Source organism: Cheilinus undulatus, linkage group 23 (assembly GCF_018320785.1).
Source record: "Cheilinus undulatus linkage group 23, ASM1832078v1, whole genome shotgun sequence".
Taxonomy (NCBI): Eukaryota; Metazoa; Chordata; class Actinopteri; order Labriformes; family Labridae; genus Cheilinus; species Cheilinus undulatus.
Genome location: NC_054887.1, coordinates 14,796,310 through 14,811,481, shown reverse-complemented (window position 1 = coordinate 14,811,481; position 15,172 = coordinate 14,796,310). Strand labels below are relative to the sequence as shown.

Here is a 15,172-nt window from a genome sequence, read left to right as displayed (position 1 = left end):
AGTCTTATCAAAGTATTAAGAAAGCTGAAACTTTTTGAAAAACAGTGCGCTGAATTTTGAATAATTTATAATTAAATGTATAATGTGCGCATGTGGAAGAGAGAGAGAGAGAGATAGGGAAAGCACCAAAACAGGACTTGAATCGTGAAGCCTGACTGTCTTCTGTGAAACTGTTGGGTCAATCAGAGAAGTTTACGAAATTCCCTAAAGTCTGCAGACATGAACTGAGCACCGTCTCACACCAGAGACTCATGCAGGCAGCGCGTAAACTTGGAGATCTGCGTAGGTTCACCGGTGCAGGCGTAGTGCCATATCTTCCATGAAGCCATGGCCAGTGGATGTGTGAAAACGCAGAACGCGTGCCTGTTAACATTACTGCACCAACTTCTCTTCCTTCGTGATTTTCTCACCTCACATCATGCATGTTACGTTATAGTAACAGCGAAAACAAGTGCATTGTGCCACACAAATAGCTGTCCGTGTGAAACACAGAATGCCATGAACACCGGCGTGATGTCCAAGAGTACAACATGGGCATATATGGATACAGGAGTAATTTAAGCGAAGTCTTGAGGCAGATGATTTGCCTCGAGGAATTTTTTAATCGAATCACCCGAATAATTCAAGGAATCATTTCAGCCCTACTTCCAAATAAGGGTGGGCAATATTTTGAGTACGTATCGTGGCTTATGCCACAAGAGATGTATCCCAAGCATTTAATGTAAGTTACATGGACGTTATAAATTCTCTCATTGGTTTCACTTCTCCTATTGTCTCTGAATGTTTCTCTCTTACAGCAGAGAGCTCACCTACTTGCCCATCCAGAAAACTCTCTTCTGTGCATGCACGTTTTTGTATCAGTTGAGAAAAACATGCAAGAATGGAGGAAGTAAACAGACCGCCAAGGCAAGTTACTGGTATTAAGAGACTGACAACGAGAAACTGCACTGGATTTGTCATCTGGCACTGGCAGTGATCCAGATTTAAAAGGGAAGATGTTCAACAAAATGCAATAATCTGTAAAATACGCCTCAAAATTATGCCAAGATTACAACAGCAGTAACACAACATATCGCTGAAGATATGGACCACTCGACCCAAAGTATGAATTGCCTGGGTGTACATTTTTTGCTGAAAGGTCCCTGCCAGAGTCGAACATGTCAGAGAGAAGGTGGTCCAGCAGCTACGAAGCCTTATCTCATTCTTACAGTTCAAAACATCGATGTTTGTGCCTCCAAACAAGCTTTTTTCCTGATGATCACACAGCTGACTTGGCTAAGCTAAGCTAGGCCTAGTACTTCCTGTCCTCAGATCCATGCTTTAATAACACTTGTCAAATTTAGTAATCTTTTCATGTTCTTCTTGGAAGGAAGTCATGCAAGGTTTTCAAACAGTTCCCTTTAAATATCCTGATCACATCGCTGCTGTTATATTCAGATTATGAGGGCATGATAGGGAGGAGGGGCACGAACTGGGCAGAGCGACTGTAAAATGCCCATTGTGAAGTTATGTGTGTTTACAGGCCCAGTGGGAGCGCTGGTTACGCTCCAATAAAATGTCACCAGATGGACAAAGAGCCATAGTAGATTGAATTAAGTAGACATTGCCCCGAGGTGGTGGCAGTGTTAATTTAATAAACCCACCACAATAACAAGCCTGGTTGGGGGGGGGCTCTGAGACGCCCTCCTCCTGCTTCTGGTTTGCAGTACAAGACCACTTCAGTGACTGAGAGCTATAAAGAAGAGCTGTTTACCCGCTGCACTGCGAGCACTTCAATAATACATTTTTTATGATAGTGAATAAAAGAGTGTGTCTCTTTTCTCACCTCTACTCTGAAAAGGTTTTATTCACATAAAGACACACTTAGACGAGGCTTTTTCTCCTCAGAGCTGCTCTGTGCCCACCCATCATCGAGTTTGTCAGTAATATCTGTATGGATGAGAGCCTGCCTACAGTGCACCAGACTTCTGTGTTGAAAATGCGTCATGTGAATGTAAACTTGTACCATATTTTGTCAGCACAGATGGCTTCATATATTCTCATGTCAGTTCATCTGTTCACTTTATTTAAAATCAGGCAGGCAAAGAGGACATGGAAGTCAAAAAGTTCCATTTCCCAAAAAAGGTGAAGCATTGTGCTCTTCTTTATAGCTCTCTGTTTTATCACTTTTTATTCCAACAACGCTCTGTAAGCATTTGATGGCTGAAGACACTTGCTGTTGAGGTAATAAAACCAAACCATTTCCACAACAAAGATGTAGTCAGTTTGAGTTTAAAATAACTTGTCTGGGCTGTATTCAGTTGAATATTGGTTTAAAGGGATTTGCAGATCACTGACATTTTACACCCTGTCCTAACATTTTTAAGAATTGCCATAATTACAATCTGTCTTTCCTAATTTCCTGTCGACACAGCTCTTCTTGCCGAAAGCTGACATTTTTCACCTCTTCCATCTTTTCAGGAATTGGGGGTAATTTGGTAGCTATCCAGTCCAGCAGGATCTCCACTCACCTGCATTTCCACTGTGCTCCTGGAGAAGTTCCTGACGAGGCCAAAGGCTGCTACTACCCGTGCCGCACGTTCTTCGGTACAGGTCAGTGCTCAGCTGGCAAGAACATTAGCCCAGAACAGGTTTGGATGTCAATGGGAATACTGTCAAAATTATTATCAGGCTTTAATTCAGACAGTAAGTCACAGTTTGAAAGCCCTGATCCTGCTGAGCTGCAGCACAGCTGCTTCTTTGTCCTAGCAGGTAGGTAATTGCCATCACTTGCTGTCCTAGGTGTAAATTAATCCTTTGTTAGAGGTGAAGAATAAAAACCAGTAGGACTCAGGATGCTGAGGCTTATTCTTAAAGCACAAATTGTCTCCAAACTATCCTAGAATATTTTAGTTTTGAACCTTTCATATTTGCCTGCAAATACATTTTTTCCCCATATTCAGCCTCCATTCTTTTTGTATTTTCTCAGGAGCCAATCATCGCTCTGCCCAGGTGCTCTTCCTCTTAGTGATCCCGGGTCACCTGATCTTCCTTTACACCATCCACCTGATGAAGAGTGGACACACCACCCTGACACCCATCTTTATGTCTGTCTACCTGGCTGCTGCTATGCTGCAGGTGAGAACTTTTCTTATGAGTCATGCTAGATAAAGAAAAATGTCACATCTTCTTTCAGCTTTTATCAGAGATTATTTATTATTTATTCCATGCTGAGGACAAAAACTGCAGCATGGAATAGAGCTGGGGCTACATGTTGGTTTCTTGATCCCTTTCTGACATTGCCACCTCAAAGCACACCTCTATAATGCCTTGCTTTTAGTGTCAGTGCTATGGAGGCATCGCAGTGGACCAGTCTTTTCTCTGCTGAGCCAGCATCAAAAGTAGAAATATTAAAATTTCATATTGCTATCACGGTCACCTAAAATATCACTGTTTTCAGTACCGATGCATCATTTGAAATAATTTCACCAAGTTTCACATTAAAAGTTCAACAGAAACAAAATTAAAGACATGGAGAACTATGCAATTCTTGTTAGTAAAACCACTGAAATATTAATACAGATGCAAGAAAAAGTATGTGTACCCTTTGGGATTTCTTGGATTTCTGCATAAATTGGTCATCAAATGTGTTCTGATCTTCATCGAAGTCACAACAATAGACAACCACAGTCTGCTTAAACTAATACCGCACAAAAAATGATATGTTTTCATGTTTTTATTGAACAAACCATGTAAACATTCACAGTGCTGGGTGGAAAAAGTATGTGAACCCCTAGGCTAATGACTTATCCAAGAACTAATTGGAGCAGGAGTCAGCCAACCTGGAGTCCAATCAATGTGATGAGATTGGATATGTTGGTTAAAGCATGCCTCGCACAAAAGAGCTCTCAGAAGACCTACGATCAAGAATTGTTGACTTGCGTGAAGCTGGAAAGGGTTACAAAAGTATCTCTAAAAGCCTTGATGTTCATGTGTCTACGGTGAGACAGACTGTCTACAAATGGAGAAAGTTCAGCACTGTTGCTACTCTCCCTAGACATGGTCGTCCTGTAAAGATGAACATATTGAATTTCCCTTCGGGGATAAATAAAGTTCTTGTATTGTATTGTATTGTATGAACGCAAGAGCACAGCGCAGAATGCTCAATGAGGTGAAGAAGAATCTTAGAGTGTCTGCTAAAGACTTACAGAAATCTCTGGCACATGCTAACATTTGTGTTGACAAATATACAATAAGTAAAATATTAAACAAGAATGGAGTTCATGGGAGGACACAATGGAGGAAGCCACTGCTGTCCAAAAAAACCATTGCTGCACGTTTGAAGTTTGCAAAAGAGCACTTGGATGTTCCACAGCCCTACTGGCAAAATATTCTGTGGACAGATGAAACCAAAATTGAGTTGTTTGGAAGGAACACACAACGCTATGTGTGGAGAAAAAAAAGGCACAGCACACCAACATCAAAACCTCATCCCAACTGTGAATTATGATGGAGGGGCCATCATGGTTTGGGGCTGCTTTGCTGCCTCAGGGCCTGGACGGATTGCTGTGACTGACAATAAAAATGAATTCCCAAGTTTATCAAGACATTTTGCAGGAAAACTTAAGACCATCTGTCCGCCAACTGAAGCTCAACAGAGGATGGCTGATGCAACAGGACAACGACCCAAAGCACAGAAGTAAATCAACAACAGAATGGCATCAACAGAAGAAAATATGCCTTCTGGAGTGGCCCAGTCAGAGTCCTGACCTCAACCTGATTGAGATGCTGTGGTATGACCTCAAGAGAGCGATAAACACCAGACATCCCAAGAATATTCCTGAACTGAAACAGTTTTGTAAAGAGGAATGGTCCAAAATTCCTCCTGACCGTTGTGCAGGTCTGATCTGCAACTACAGGAAACATTTGGTTGAGGTTATTGCTGCCAAAGGAGGGTCAACCAGTTACTAAATCCAAAGGTTCACATACTTTTTCCACCCAGCACTGTGAATGTTTACATGGTTTGTTCAATAAAAACATGAAAACATATCATTTTTTGTGCGGAATTAGTTTAAGCAGACTGTGGTTGTCTGTTGTTGTGACTTCGATGAAGATCAGAACACATTTGATGACCAGTTTATGCAGAAATCCAAGAAATCCCAAAGGGTTCACATACTTTTTCATGCAATTGTGTATAAAAGGAAAATATGAAAACATTTTTAGATAAGCTCTAACAAAGGTTCTTTGTAAAAACAGTTGTCAAAATTTTCCATTCTTTGATACTATTTTGTTACCACAATCTTTAAACCACTTATCTGTTATTTTTACAATTGAAAGGACAGAAAAGTACCAAAATAAAACAGAAATACAAGTCATATTTTCAACTCAGAGCTCCTAACCACTGCATTGCACATAACTGTTCTACTTAATGTGAAGCTATCTTGAGCTGTGACAATGTTTTTGCATATTGTACACCTCTACCTCTAGACATAGTATGTTTACATTTCAGTTTACAGTCTACTTTTAATATACCCATCCATCCATTCAACCAACCAACCCAACCAACAAACCTATTCATCCATCGATCCAACCAACCTATTCCCCCCAAGCAACCTATCCATCCATCCATTTATTCATTCATCCAGCCATCCAACCAACCAACCAATCAACTGACCAGTCCTTCCATCTAATCAGCAAACTAATCCATCCAAAAAAACTAATCAATTTATCTATCAACCAACGATCCAAACAAACCCAAAAAAACAGTCCATCCATCTACCCAGCCGACTAACCAACCCATCCACCCAACAAACTTATCTGTCCAACCAACAAAGCCATCCATCCATCCATCCATTCATCCATCCATCCATCCATCCAACCCACCCTTCCATCTAACTAACCAACAAACCAACCAGGTAACTTATCCATCCATCCATCCATCCATCCATCCATCCATCCACTACTATCAATGCTTTTTTATTGTTTGTTGGAAAGCCAAAACAACACATTTTCAACCAAAGGGGCCTAAGCTAATTACAACTTGAGTTAAAAATTTGCCAAGGTCATGAGTCCATCTGTCATATTTTATATTTCTTAAAAAAAAACAATTAAATTTCTCATCAATTTAAATGTATATATCCAAGTTTCTTGTCAAAAAGAGTTTTTTGCTCTCCTGATGCTACATTAGAACACACCATGAAATATTTCCATTTGCTCATTTTACCAAGCTGACCTCAAACACATCATAAATATCTTTCAGCTCCATACGGGACCTAATTAATATCCATTCTGCCAACATCAATGTAGATTTCAACGATAGATTCATATTTTTAGTTACCAAGACTTGCTACAGAGTTTGGAGGTGCTCCTCAGCACTGATCTGTACAGATAAAGTCAGGCAGATTTCTTTTTTCTTTTCAAGCTGACAGTCAAAGGTACTTACTATGTCGCAGACAAGAGAGCAGAAGAGAGACAGCTTTGCCTCCTGTCCCTAAGAGTTTTCTGTAAGACCTGTATGGGTTTTTTCTCCCCATTAACCCCTGTAAACAAGCCCATGTTGCATGCTGTCAGGCCATTGTTTACTGTGATATTAAAGCGTGGTCATCACTAACGGTCAACATTCAAAGTTTATAATAACAGTGGATACATTTCATCATAGTAAGCATTAATACTGGTAACCGTTTCATCTCAAATTGGTAGTAGGACAAGAAGCGTAGCTATAGTAAAATTGTGTCAATGTAAAATGTTAGTGTCAGTGAATCTCCAGAGTGATAACAAAACGTCTTATGCAACAAGGAAAGAAGAAGGATGTTGAGTGCATCATAAGGAGAGGGGGCTTGAGTCTGCCATCATTCTTGTCATGTTGATCAAAATCCTGAGCAGCTTTGCTTGTGTGCAGAATCTGTACAGCAAGATAAAATATGACATGAGTATCATCATCAGCTATCATTTTGAAAGCACTCGCCACTGCTGTGACTATCGTCTCTCTCACTCTTGATGATGCTGCTGCTTTGTTACATGCCATCATCTATGATTTGTTCTGTAATGCTGTAATGCTGTAATGCAATTCAAAATCACGCACTGGGAGACGAATATCACTCCTCATGGATTTTATGTAAAGCACAAAGGCATTGTGATAACAACACTTTGGATATGTCCAAATGTGAAGCCATTTCACTGTTTATATTATGGAAGGGATGACTGCATTGCTTTGAAACGAATGTGATAGTTACACTTTCAAACTATAGTCAAAAAATGGTCCTAAAATTACTGTGAGATATCTAGGTAAATATGTCTTCCAACAAAAGCAGTTTTACTGCAGATTATATTCAAATAGCCTAAATGCTGCCTCAGGAAGAGGCTGGGCAGGATTCAGAGCTTGTGCATTTTTGTATGCAAATTGAATGGGCAGCAAATGTTAATGCACCTATTAAGGCAATGAAGGGCAGGACGTGGACATGCATAATTTGAGAGGGTATAAAAATGTGACTGTAGAAGGCTTTCTGTGTATTTGAACTGTACTGCAGCACTCCATTTCTAAACCCAGGTGGTAAGAAGAGAGTGTTTTTCCTTACTAATATGCAAATGGTGCAACCTTGCAATGCTCAATGTTTTCTTTGACAATGCAAGTTTGCTCTCTGATCTCCAGTAAAATCCTCATTATTACCTCTGCCAAGGAGGTTATGTGATCGGCAGGGTTTGTTAGTTAGTTTGTTAGTTAGTTTATTTGTTTGTTAGCAACATAACTCAAAAAGTTATGGACAGATTTTGATGAAATTTTCAGAAATGTCAGAAATGGCATAAGGAAGAACTGATTAGATTTTGGGAGTGATCCAGATCAACGTCTGGACCCAGGAATTTTTTAAAGGATTCTTTACTATTGGGAGATAGGGCTAATGGTGGAGGTCTGCACTCTCCGAGTGCTTTTCTACTTTTTTCTGCACTCACCCATATTACCTCCATGGTTAGTTTCTGTTGTTATACCTCCATACCAGTGATCCCCAGAGCCAGGGGCTTTACATTTTTTTGGTGTCTGTCTATCCATGCTCCCACAAGCTCGGTCCATCTTTTTGAAAACACTTTAGGGAATTTTCTTCAACCTTTGCACTTTCCACTCTGCCTCAAGGATGAACAGATTACATTTTGGAGGTCAAAGTATAGAATTAAAAAAATATTTGAAAAAAGCCTGAGTGATGTCAGCTATTCGGTTACATAAGGGGGCCTTCAAGTCCAATCTGCAGTGGGCACCATATTGAAAATGTGGTCTCAAAATAACCTTGTGTCAAGCAATCATAGGCAGGTCTTAAGCACCTAGAGAAGCAGCTTCGTTGTGTAGTTATATCAGCCATGCCCCTGATAGCCAAAACAGAGGAGTTTAAAACAGTTCACTCCCATACTGTGTGGGGAGCACATGATAACAGAAACTACAAGGAAAGATTATGAATATTTTTTAGCCAGGCTGTAAACATGTTTACATGTAGGTGTGGATGGGACTGCTGCTGCCTTTGCAGACAGCCTCTTGTGGAGACTCCAGGAACTGCAGGTTTTTATAGTTATGGTTTATTTATTCTCCTGATGATTTACTTGTTTGTTAACTGGCTTGAAGACATCTGTTCGCCCATCTGTCATCTGCTTCTAGTTTTCTACCAGTCCATCCTTCTATCTAACCAAACCATCCATCCATCCATCCAACCAGCTAATTAGCCAACCCATCCAACCAACTAACCAACCCAACCACCCACCCACCTACCCAACCAACCAACCAACCAACCAACCAATCAATCCATCCATCCATCCATCCATCCATCCATGCAACCATCCATCCATTCATCCAGTCCAACCAATGATATGTTTCTATTGTTTGGTGGTATGCTTATATGCCAGTACATTTTCAACAGAAGTGGCCTATTCGAAGTAGAGCTTGAGTTGAAAAAAATGAACAGGCCATGATTCCATCTGTCATACATCAGACTGTTGAAAACCATCTAACTTTCTCATTCATACAAATGCATTTATTCAAGATTCTTATCAAAAACTGACAAAAACACTTCTGCATTGGCTTCATTTTCAACCCCAGAGGCTGTCAGGTTGTTCAAGGTCATTGGGGCCCATGTGCATTACTTGCTTGTGAATGCATTTTCTCAGAAATGATTGAAGTGATTTTCTTTGACTTTGCAAAAATGTCACAAACTGAATTCATTATAGAGGTAGAAGTTCAAGGTCACTGTGACTTTCAATCTTGTCAGCAGAATTTTGCAGGAATGCATAAAGTGATTTTTTTTTTTTTTTTTTCAAATTTAGCACGAACCCACGCTTTAACTTGAGGCTGAATTGACTAGATTTTTGAGCTCAAAGGCCACTTCATGCATCAGTTTGGCCCCAGTAAACACAAGTAGAGCTACAAGTCAAAATTTATTACAGAACTTCTACCCAAATCATTAAAACCAAATAACATCTCTGCCAATCACACTTCCACAAAAATCCCAGATCTTCTTCTTCAGAGGTCTGGAATAATTTTGGATTTCTTATTCCTTTTTTTATTTTATCAACTAGTTGTTATCGTTGGTATAGTAAAGTTTTCTTTTGTAAAAATGCTTGGTTTTTATTCATTTCAGTGTAAGTTGTAGCTTTCTGCGTGATATGGGTAGTTGTCAGGGGTGAGACAAAAAGGGTTAGGAAAAATAAATATCCAGTATCTAAGAAAGTATTCCAATGCTATTTAATTTTACATCTATTTGGCTGTAGCTATCTGATACTTGATTACAGTTAACTCTCTAAGCCCTATTTTTCTATCCATTTTGTCTCTCCTGGACTTACTGTCTTATAAAAAGCTTTTAAAACACCAATGCTGCTGTGCACAGCCAATCTCTGAACATCCTCTTTTTCAGGAAAACTTGGGCTTTAAGAATATGTGTGCTGCAGTAATGCCACTTGAATTTGTCGTAAGTAGTGGACTATAAAGACAAAAGGACTACTAACACAAATATTTTTATGTGTGACACACAGTAAATCATCATGATTAAGACTTTTTTTTTTTTTTTAGTTTATAAACTCACATAACAGTTTATCTTTGGATTATTATTTTTTTTTTTTAAACCTTGTTTTTGCCAACTATAATGGCCTTGATGAATGAGCCATCACTGTTCTTACACTGTCTGGTAATACTCAAACCTCACAGAGGCATTTAACCACCAGGCAGTATTTCTAGTTATTCATGAAGTTATTCTCTTATGAGTGATAGTGTGAGAATAAGTGCCTTTGGAAGTCGCTCTATGGACGAGTGTTTCCTCTGGTATCAAAAGAGGCAGAGGCAGGTGTGAGTTTCCTGGGAGTTCTTCGAGCGCCATGGTTAAAGGCGATGCCTGAAGGAATGTGACTAATGCAGGTACTGTTTTGGCAGCGGTTAAGATAATTACACAGCAACAACTTGAATCATAACGGACTGCTTTTACTTTAGCGTGATCTACTTTAACATCTGGAATCTTAAGAATTCACTCGGCGTGTTTTTGTATATGCATCGGACTGTAGCTTTGCTCGAAGGCTTTTTAAGACTTCACTAAATCTTTAATGCAGACATGGAACATTAGGATGTAATCCTGGCCACTGAGGAGTTGGAGACTCTCCAAATCAATTAAGTCCGTGGCCAGTAGAGCTGCTTTAAGGGTGCTTTAGGCCCAGATAGAACATCAAATGGCAGAGACAAACCCATGGGGTTAGGAGGATAGAAAGAGTTTAGGTCAGCCACGCTCACATCTTAATATCTACAGCCACTAAAAGAAGAAAATGCCATTGATTGGAGTGAAGACCTTAAACAGCCCTTTTCCTTTCAGTTTGTACATGTTCAGCATGGTTTACTGGCTGGTTAAAGCTCAAAGACATTAAAGACACAGCATGTCAGAATAATTCAAGAACTCTTTGTTGTCCTTGTTGATCTGTCTCTGGAACATTGAGGAAAAATTGCTTGTTTTCTGTTTTGAATGAAGGCTTTAACAGAGGGTGTCGTAGCGGCAAGGTTATTATGGAACGATTGTTTATTGGAGCATTCAGCAGAAACTAATTTCATCTGCTTTGTCATCAGTGTATTAGCACAGGCACAGACAGAATAGCAGACACTAATTATAAGGATGAATGCTGCTCATAATAAGAAAGTTTAATGCTGACTGAAGGTTTTTCTAATGATGGGTCTTGTATTCAGATTCAATACTGCAACATGTACAAATGACAGTTTCTGATTCTGGCTCTGCTAACTTAAAACAAAAAACCAGATGGTTATTTCAGTGTTTTAGTTTTATTTGCTGATTTATCCCCTGAAAGGCAAAAAAAAAGTTTATGGACTTATATTTTTCTCCCAGAAATGTGAGAAATCCAATATAAAAAAATGTAGTACTCATACTGTTAACAATCTCGGTTTAAATAGACATGTCTACCATTTAATAATGCCATCTTAGAATACTTTTTGTTATAGAAGCATCATCAGAAGGCAGTAATTTGACTCATCCTAGGCTATTTACTGTTAGATTTCACAAATGAGGATTGTGGTCTATCATAAGTTGTTGTTCCCACTATGACTATTCTAAGACTATGAATTAACGGGGCACTACCCTGAAAACGGGAAACAATCAAAAAGGAGGCAAAAACAGTCTCAGAATTAAGATTTAAATTATATTTTTATTATCTGTTTTTGAATAAATAGAAGGTGTGAGACCATACACTGAACCTCTCAACCAGCAGATTATAATAGTGTGTATGCAAAATAATGACTGACAACTTCTCTTTGAATTTATAATGGAATTAATTTAACAAAATAGCATCAACCAGAATCGAGGACAATCAAACATATAACTATTATGAAACTAAACTACAACAAACAAGGAAAAGCATAGAAAATGTGTGTTTGAGAAACAGAGAGAGAAACCAGAGACACAGAGAGAGAAGATGACAAAAATCACAGTGATAATATGGACACAGCAACGTAAATCAACAATACATAAGCAGCCATTAGAGAAAGAATGCTGCTTTCAACGAATGCACATGAAACTCTTCCGACAGCTAGTTTTGCCCAGCCTCACAGCCTCTTACTTGTGATCACAGTGTGTGATAAGAGTTTTGTGTCCAATTAGGTCCAGAATTGAGCAGAGGTCAGTCAATTAATGTTTCTGCCACGGTTCCAGCAAGTTAAAAGTCTTTTGGCATTGCAATTCAGCTTTAGGGTGAGAGCAGGGATTGTATCGTCCTTTAGGCAGCAGGAAAAGCATTGACTGTCCTTTTTCTAATTTCATGTTAATGTCTGTAAAACTTTAAATATCGATCATCACAGACATCAATTTCCTGCCTCAAAGACTTCCAGGAGTGAATTCAGGCAAGGCAAGGCAAGTTTATTTGTATAGCACATTTTAGCAACAAGGCAATTCAAAGTGCTTCACACAGAACATTAAAATACAATGATAAAGAGAAAAAGAAACACAATGACAACATTTTACATGAATCATGTAAAAGGTCATTAAAAACAGCAAATAAGACCCACAAAAGATAAAAAACAATGCTTAGCAATGAAAAGCCAAAAGTATCTTAAAAAAAACCCTTATTGCCTGCCCCATCGCAGGCAGTTTAGACAACAAAAGCCAAAAGTTCTTTCTTTTGTAGGGTGGAGGTGACAAAAATCGTCTGCTGCAAACAAAAAATGTCCAATAATGATAAATGTCAGCTGGATGAAGTAAATAGTGATTATCTAATCAGTTGATAATCATGATTGATTCAAAGCTGAATAGTTCAATTTACAAGTATTTATATGTCTTTAAGATCAATTTGCATGCATTGTAAACACTTACTATTTTAATAAAATACATTTTCATTGCCTCCATATTAACCATAACTTTTGTTTCTTCCACTCCTTTCCTTAAATCAGTGGTTCTTAGCTGGTCTAACCTTACCCACCACCAAGTCCTGAATGGGGAATGACCCACATTTCAGATATCTTTAAATCAATCAGATTTTTTTAATGAGAAACAGTTTTTAACTCAAAAGTTGCAAAACAAAAAAAAAAAAAAAACAAGACAAAGAGACAGAATGAATCAAACAAGCTTCAGAAGCATCTCACTTTCTTGGTGCGATTAGCCAGCTATATCATTAGACAAAATTTGTTTTGTGTTTGTCCATTGTTACCACTGTCACACAAGAAATAATTATTCCTTTGACCAATCAATGGACTCCACTGATTCTAGCTCAGCCCTTTAGGGCTGTATAAGTACACTTGGTACCCGAACAGAAGGGTGCTAAAAAGTAGGACAGCATGGATTGGTTATTTTGGTACTTTTTACAACTTTTGAGATTGGAAATTCAAATAATTGTGTCTGGATTAGGGTTAGGGTTAGGGAAGGTTTGTGGAAGGATACCAATTATTTGTAGCTCCTGAGACTGATAACTGATATTTGAAACCAATACTTATTAACTGATATTCAAATTATAGTATATGTCCCCAAAATTATGACATTAAAGGTGTTTGTGGTGATAAACTTGTAGAGAATGATCACCAGAAACTGCAGCCTTCTTTGAATTTTCAGAACTTTTTAAGTTTCAGCTCATTGTTTTGAGCTGTTGTAGCAGGCAGCTTCTTTGAGAGTGACTTAGCCCCAGGTTTAAACATTAGAGAGGTACGATAAGTGACCAGAAGGATGAAACAGTTAAGCATACATGAGCTAAAGGGCTCTTGAGAGAAAACGGCTAAAGGAAGGTGGTGATTGAACTTTTGCTGTCATGCACAGATTGGACAAGTCCTAAATCTGTGAAATCCACACTCATCAGCCTGAAACAACAACTGACAACGTTTAGCAAGCACCTTGACAATCCATCACCAGGAAGGAGAATGTAGAGTACAGCACAGCTGTTTAACTCAGCTGTTAAGAAATGAGTCTGAGTGCATGGCTCTTACTGACGTCTTTATCTGTCTGAAAACAAACGTGTGGGTGTTTGAGGATTATGAGCAGGTACACTTCACCTTCTGTAAGCCTCTCCACCTACACTCCAACCCAGACACTAATGATGGTAATAAATATTCTGCCACTCTCATTATCTCGTCTGACAGTGCTCTCAAATCAACACATAAGCTCCACATTTGGAGGGTTTGGGATTGTCAGCTTCTATTTTAATTTATAAAACCTGATCTCCTGAGGAACATTTATTCTAATGTATTCTCTGTCCTTGTTTGTGACAGATTGTTTCGACCGTGGCTAAGAGAGAAATCAGAGAGGCTCTATTTAGACGCTTGAATGACAGTTTCATTGGATATGGATTTCCATAGCCTGAGTGAGTGTCCTCAGAAAACCCTGGTGCTGCATCCCGTTGTATCTGACAATGAAATCTCTGTATGTGTGCAGCTGCATTCAGTATCATGTCCTGGAACAACCTAAAGTATCAAATGCATGTTTAAACAAACACTTGGGGTTGAAGAAAGTTTGTTTTGTAGAAACCAACATTAAAAGGAATTGAGGTTTCTGGGGATCTTGTTCACGAGTGAGTGCAGAACGGACAAGATTGACAGATGGATTGGTGCGGCATCAGCTGTATTGCAGATGTTTTATCAGATTGTTATGGTGAAGATTAAGCTCAGCTGAAAGGCAGTTGATCTTTGATCCAACCCTTACCTATCAAGAGCTGTGGGTAGTGATTGAAAGAATGAGATCTCAAATGAGATTTTTGAGGGGGTCTATGGGCTCAGCCTTGGAGATGCCTCTAGGTCACCTCTCTTTGGGGTCTTTCAGGCATGAACAACTGGGAGGAGACCCCAGGGCACCCTGGATGCTGATAGATGAATTGAGTTGAATGTGCAAGGTACCAACACAGCTTCAGGCAACTATGTATTTGGTCTTGCTGACTATTCCACCTGAGCAGCCCAATCTAGAATTCTGGAATATCAAACGTGTTTCTGACTTGAGGTCGTGTAGACGCTACATAATGTTGATAAATAGTTGTTGGACCAACAATCTGTAATCTTTAATGCCAAAGTGAAAACGGATTTCTACAAAGTAATGTCAAATAAATGAAAGTAATTAAAATAAAATAAGCAATTGCATAAATATTCACCCCTTTTAAAGTGACTGACCTAATACAACAGAGGTCCAGCCAGTTGGTGCTAGTAGTCTCACAATAAGTGAAATGGTGATCACCTGAGTGCAGTGACTGTGTCTCAAGTGATTGT

At 39.0% G+C, this 15,172-nt stretch overlaps 1 protein-coding gene across 1 annotated transcript in view; it reads left to right on the top strand.

Moving 5' to 3' along the window:
• The window catches only part of slc41a2b (solute carrier family 41 member 2b), a 71,728-nt gene that overhangs the window by 36,931 nt on the left and 19,625 nt on the right, over nt 1-15,172 (top strand). Inside the window, exons 9-10 of the mRNA XM_041780740.1 lie at nt 2,461-2,592; nt 2,969-3,117. Coding sequence (XP_041636674.1) covers nt 2,461-2,592; nt 2,969-3,117 — 281 coding nt within the window. The remainder of the gene's footprint in view (nt 1-2,460; nt 2,593-2,968; nt 3,118-15,172) is intronic.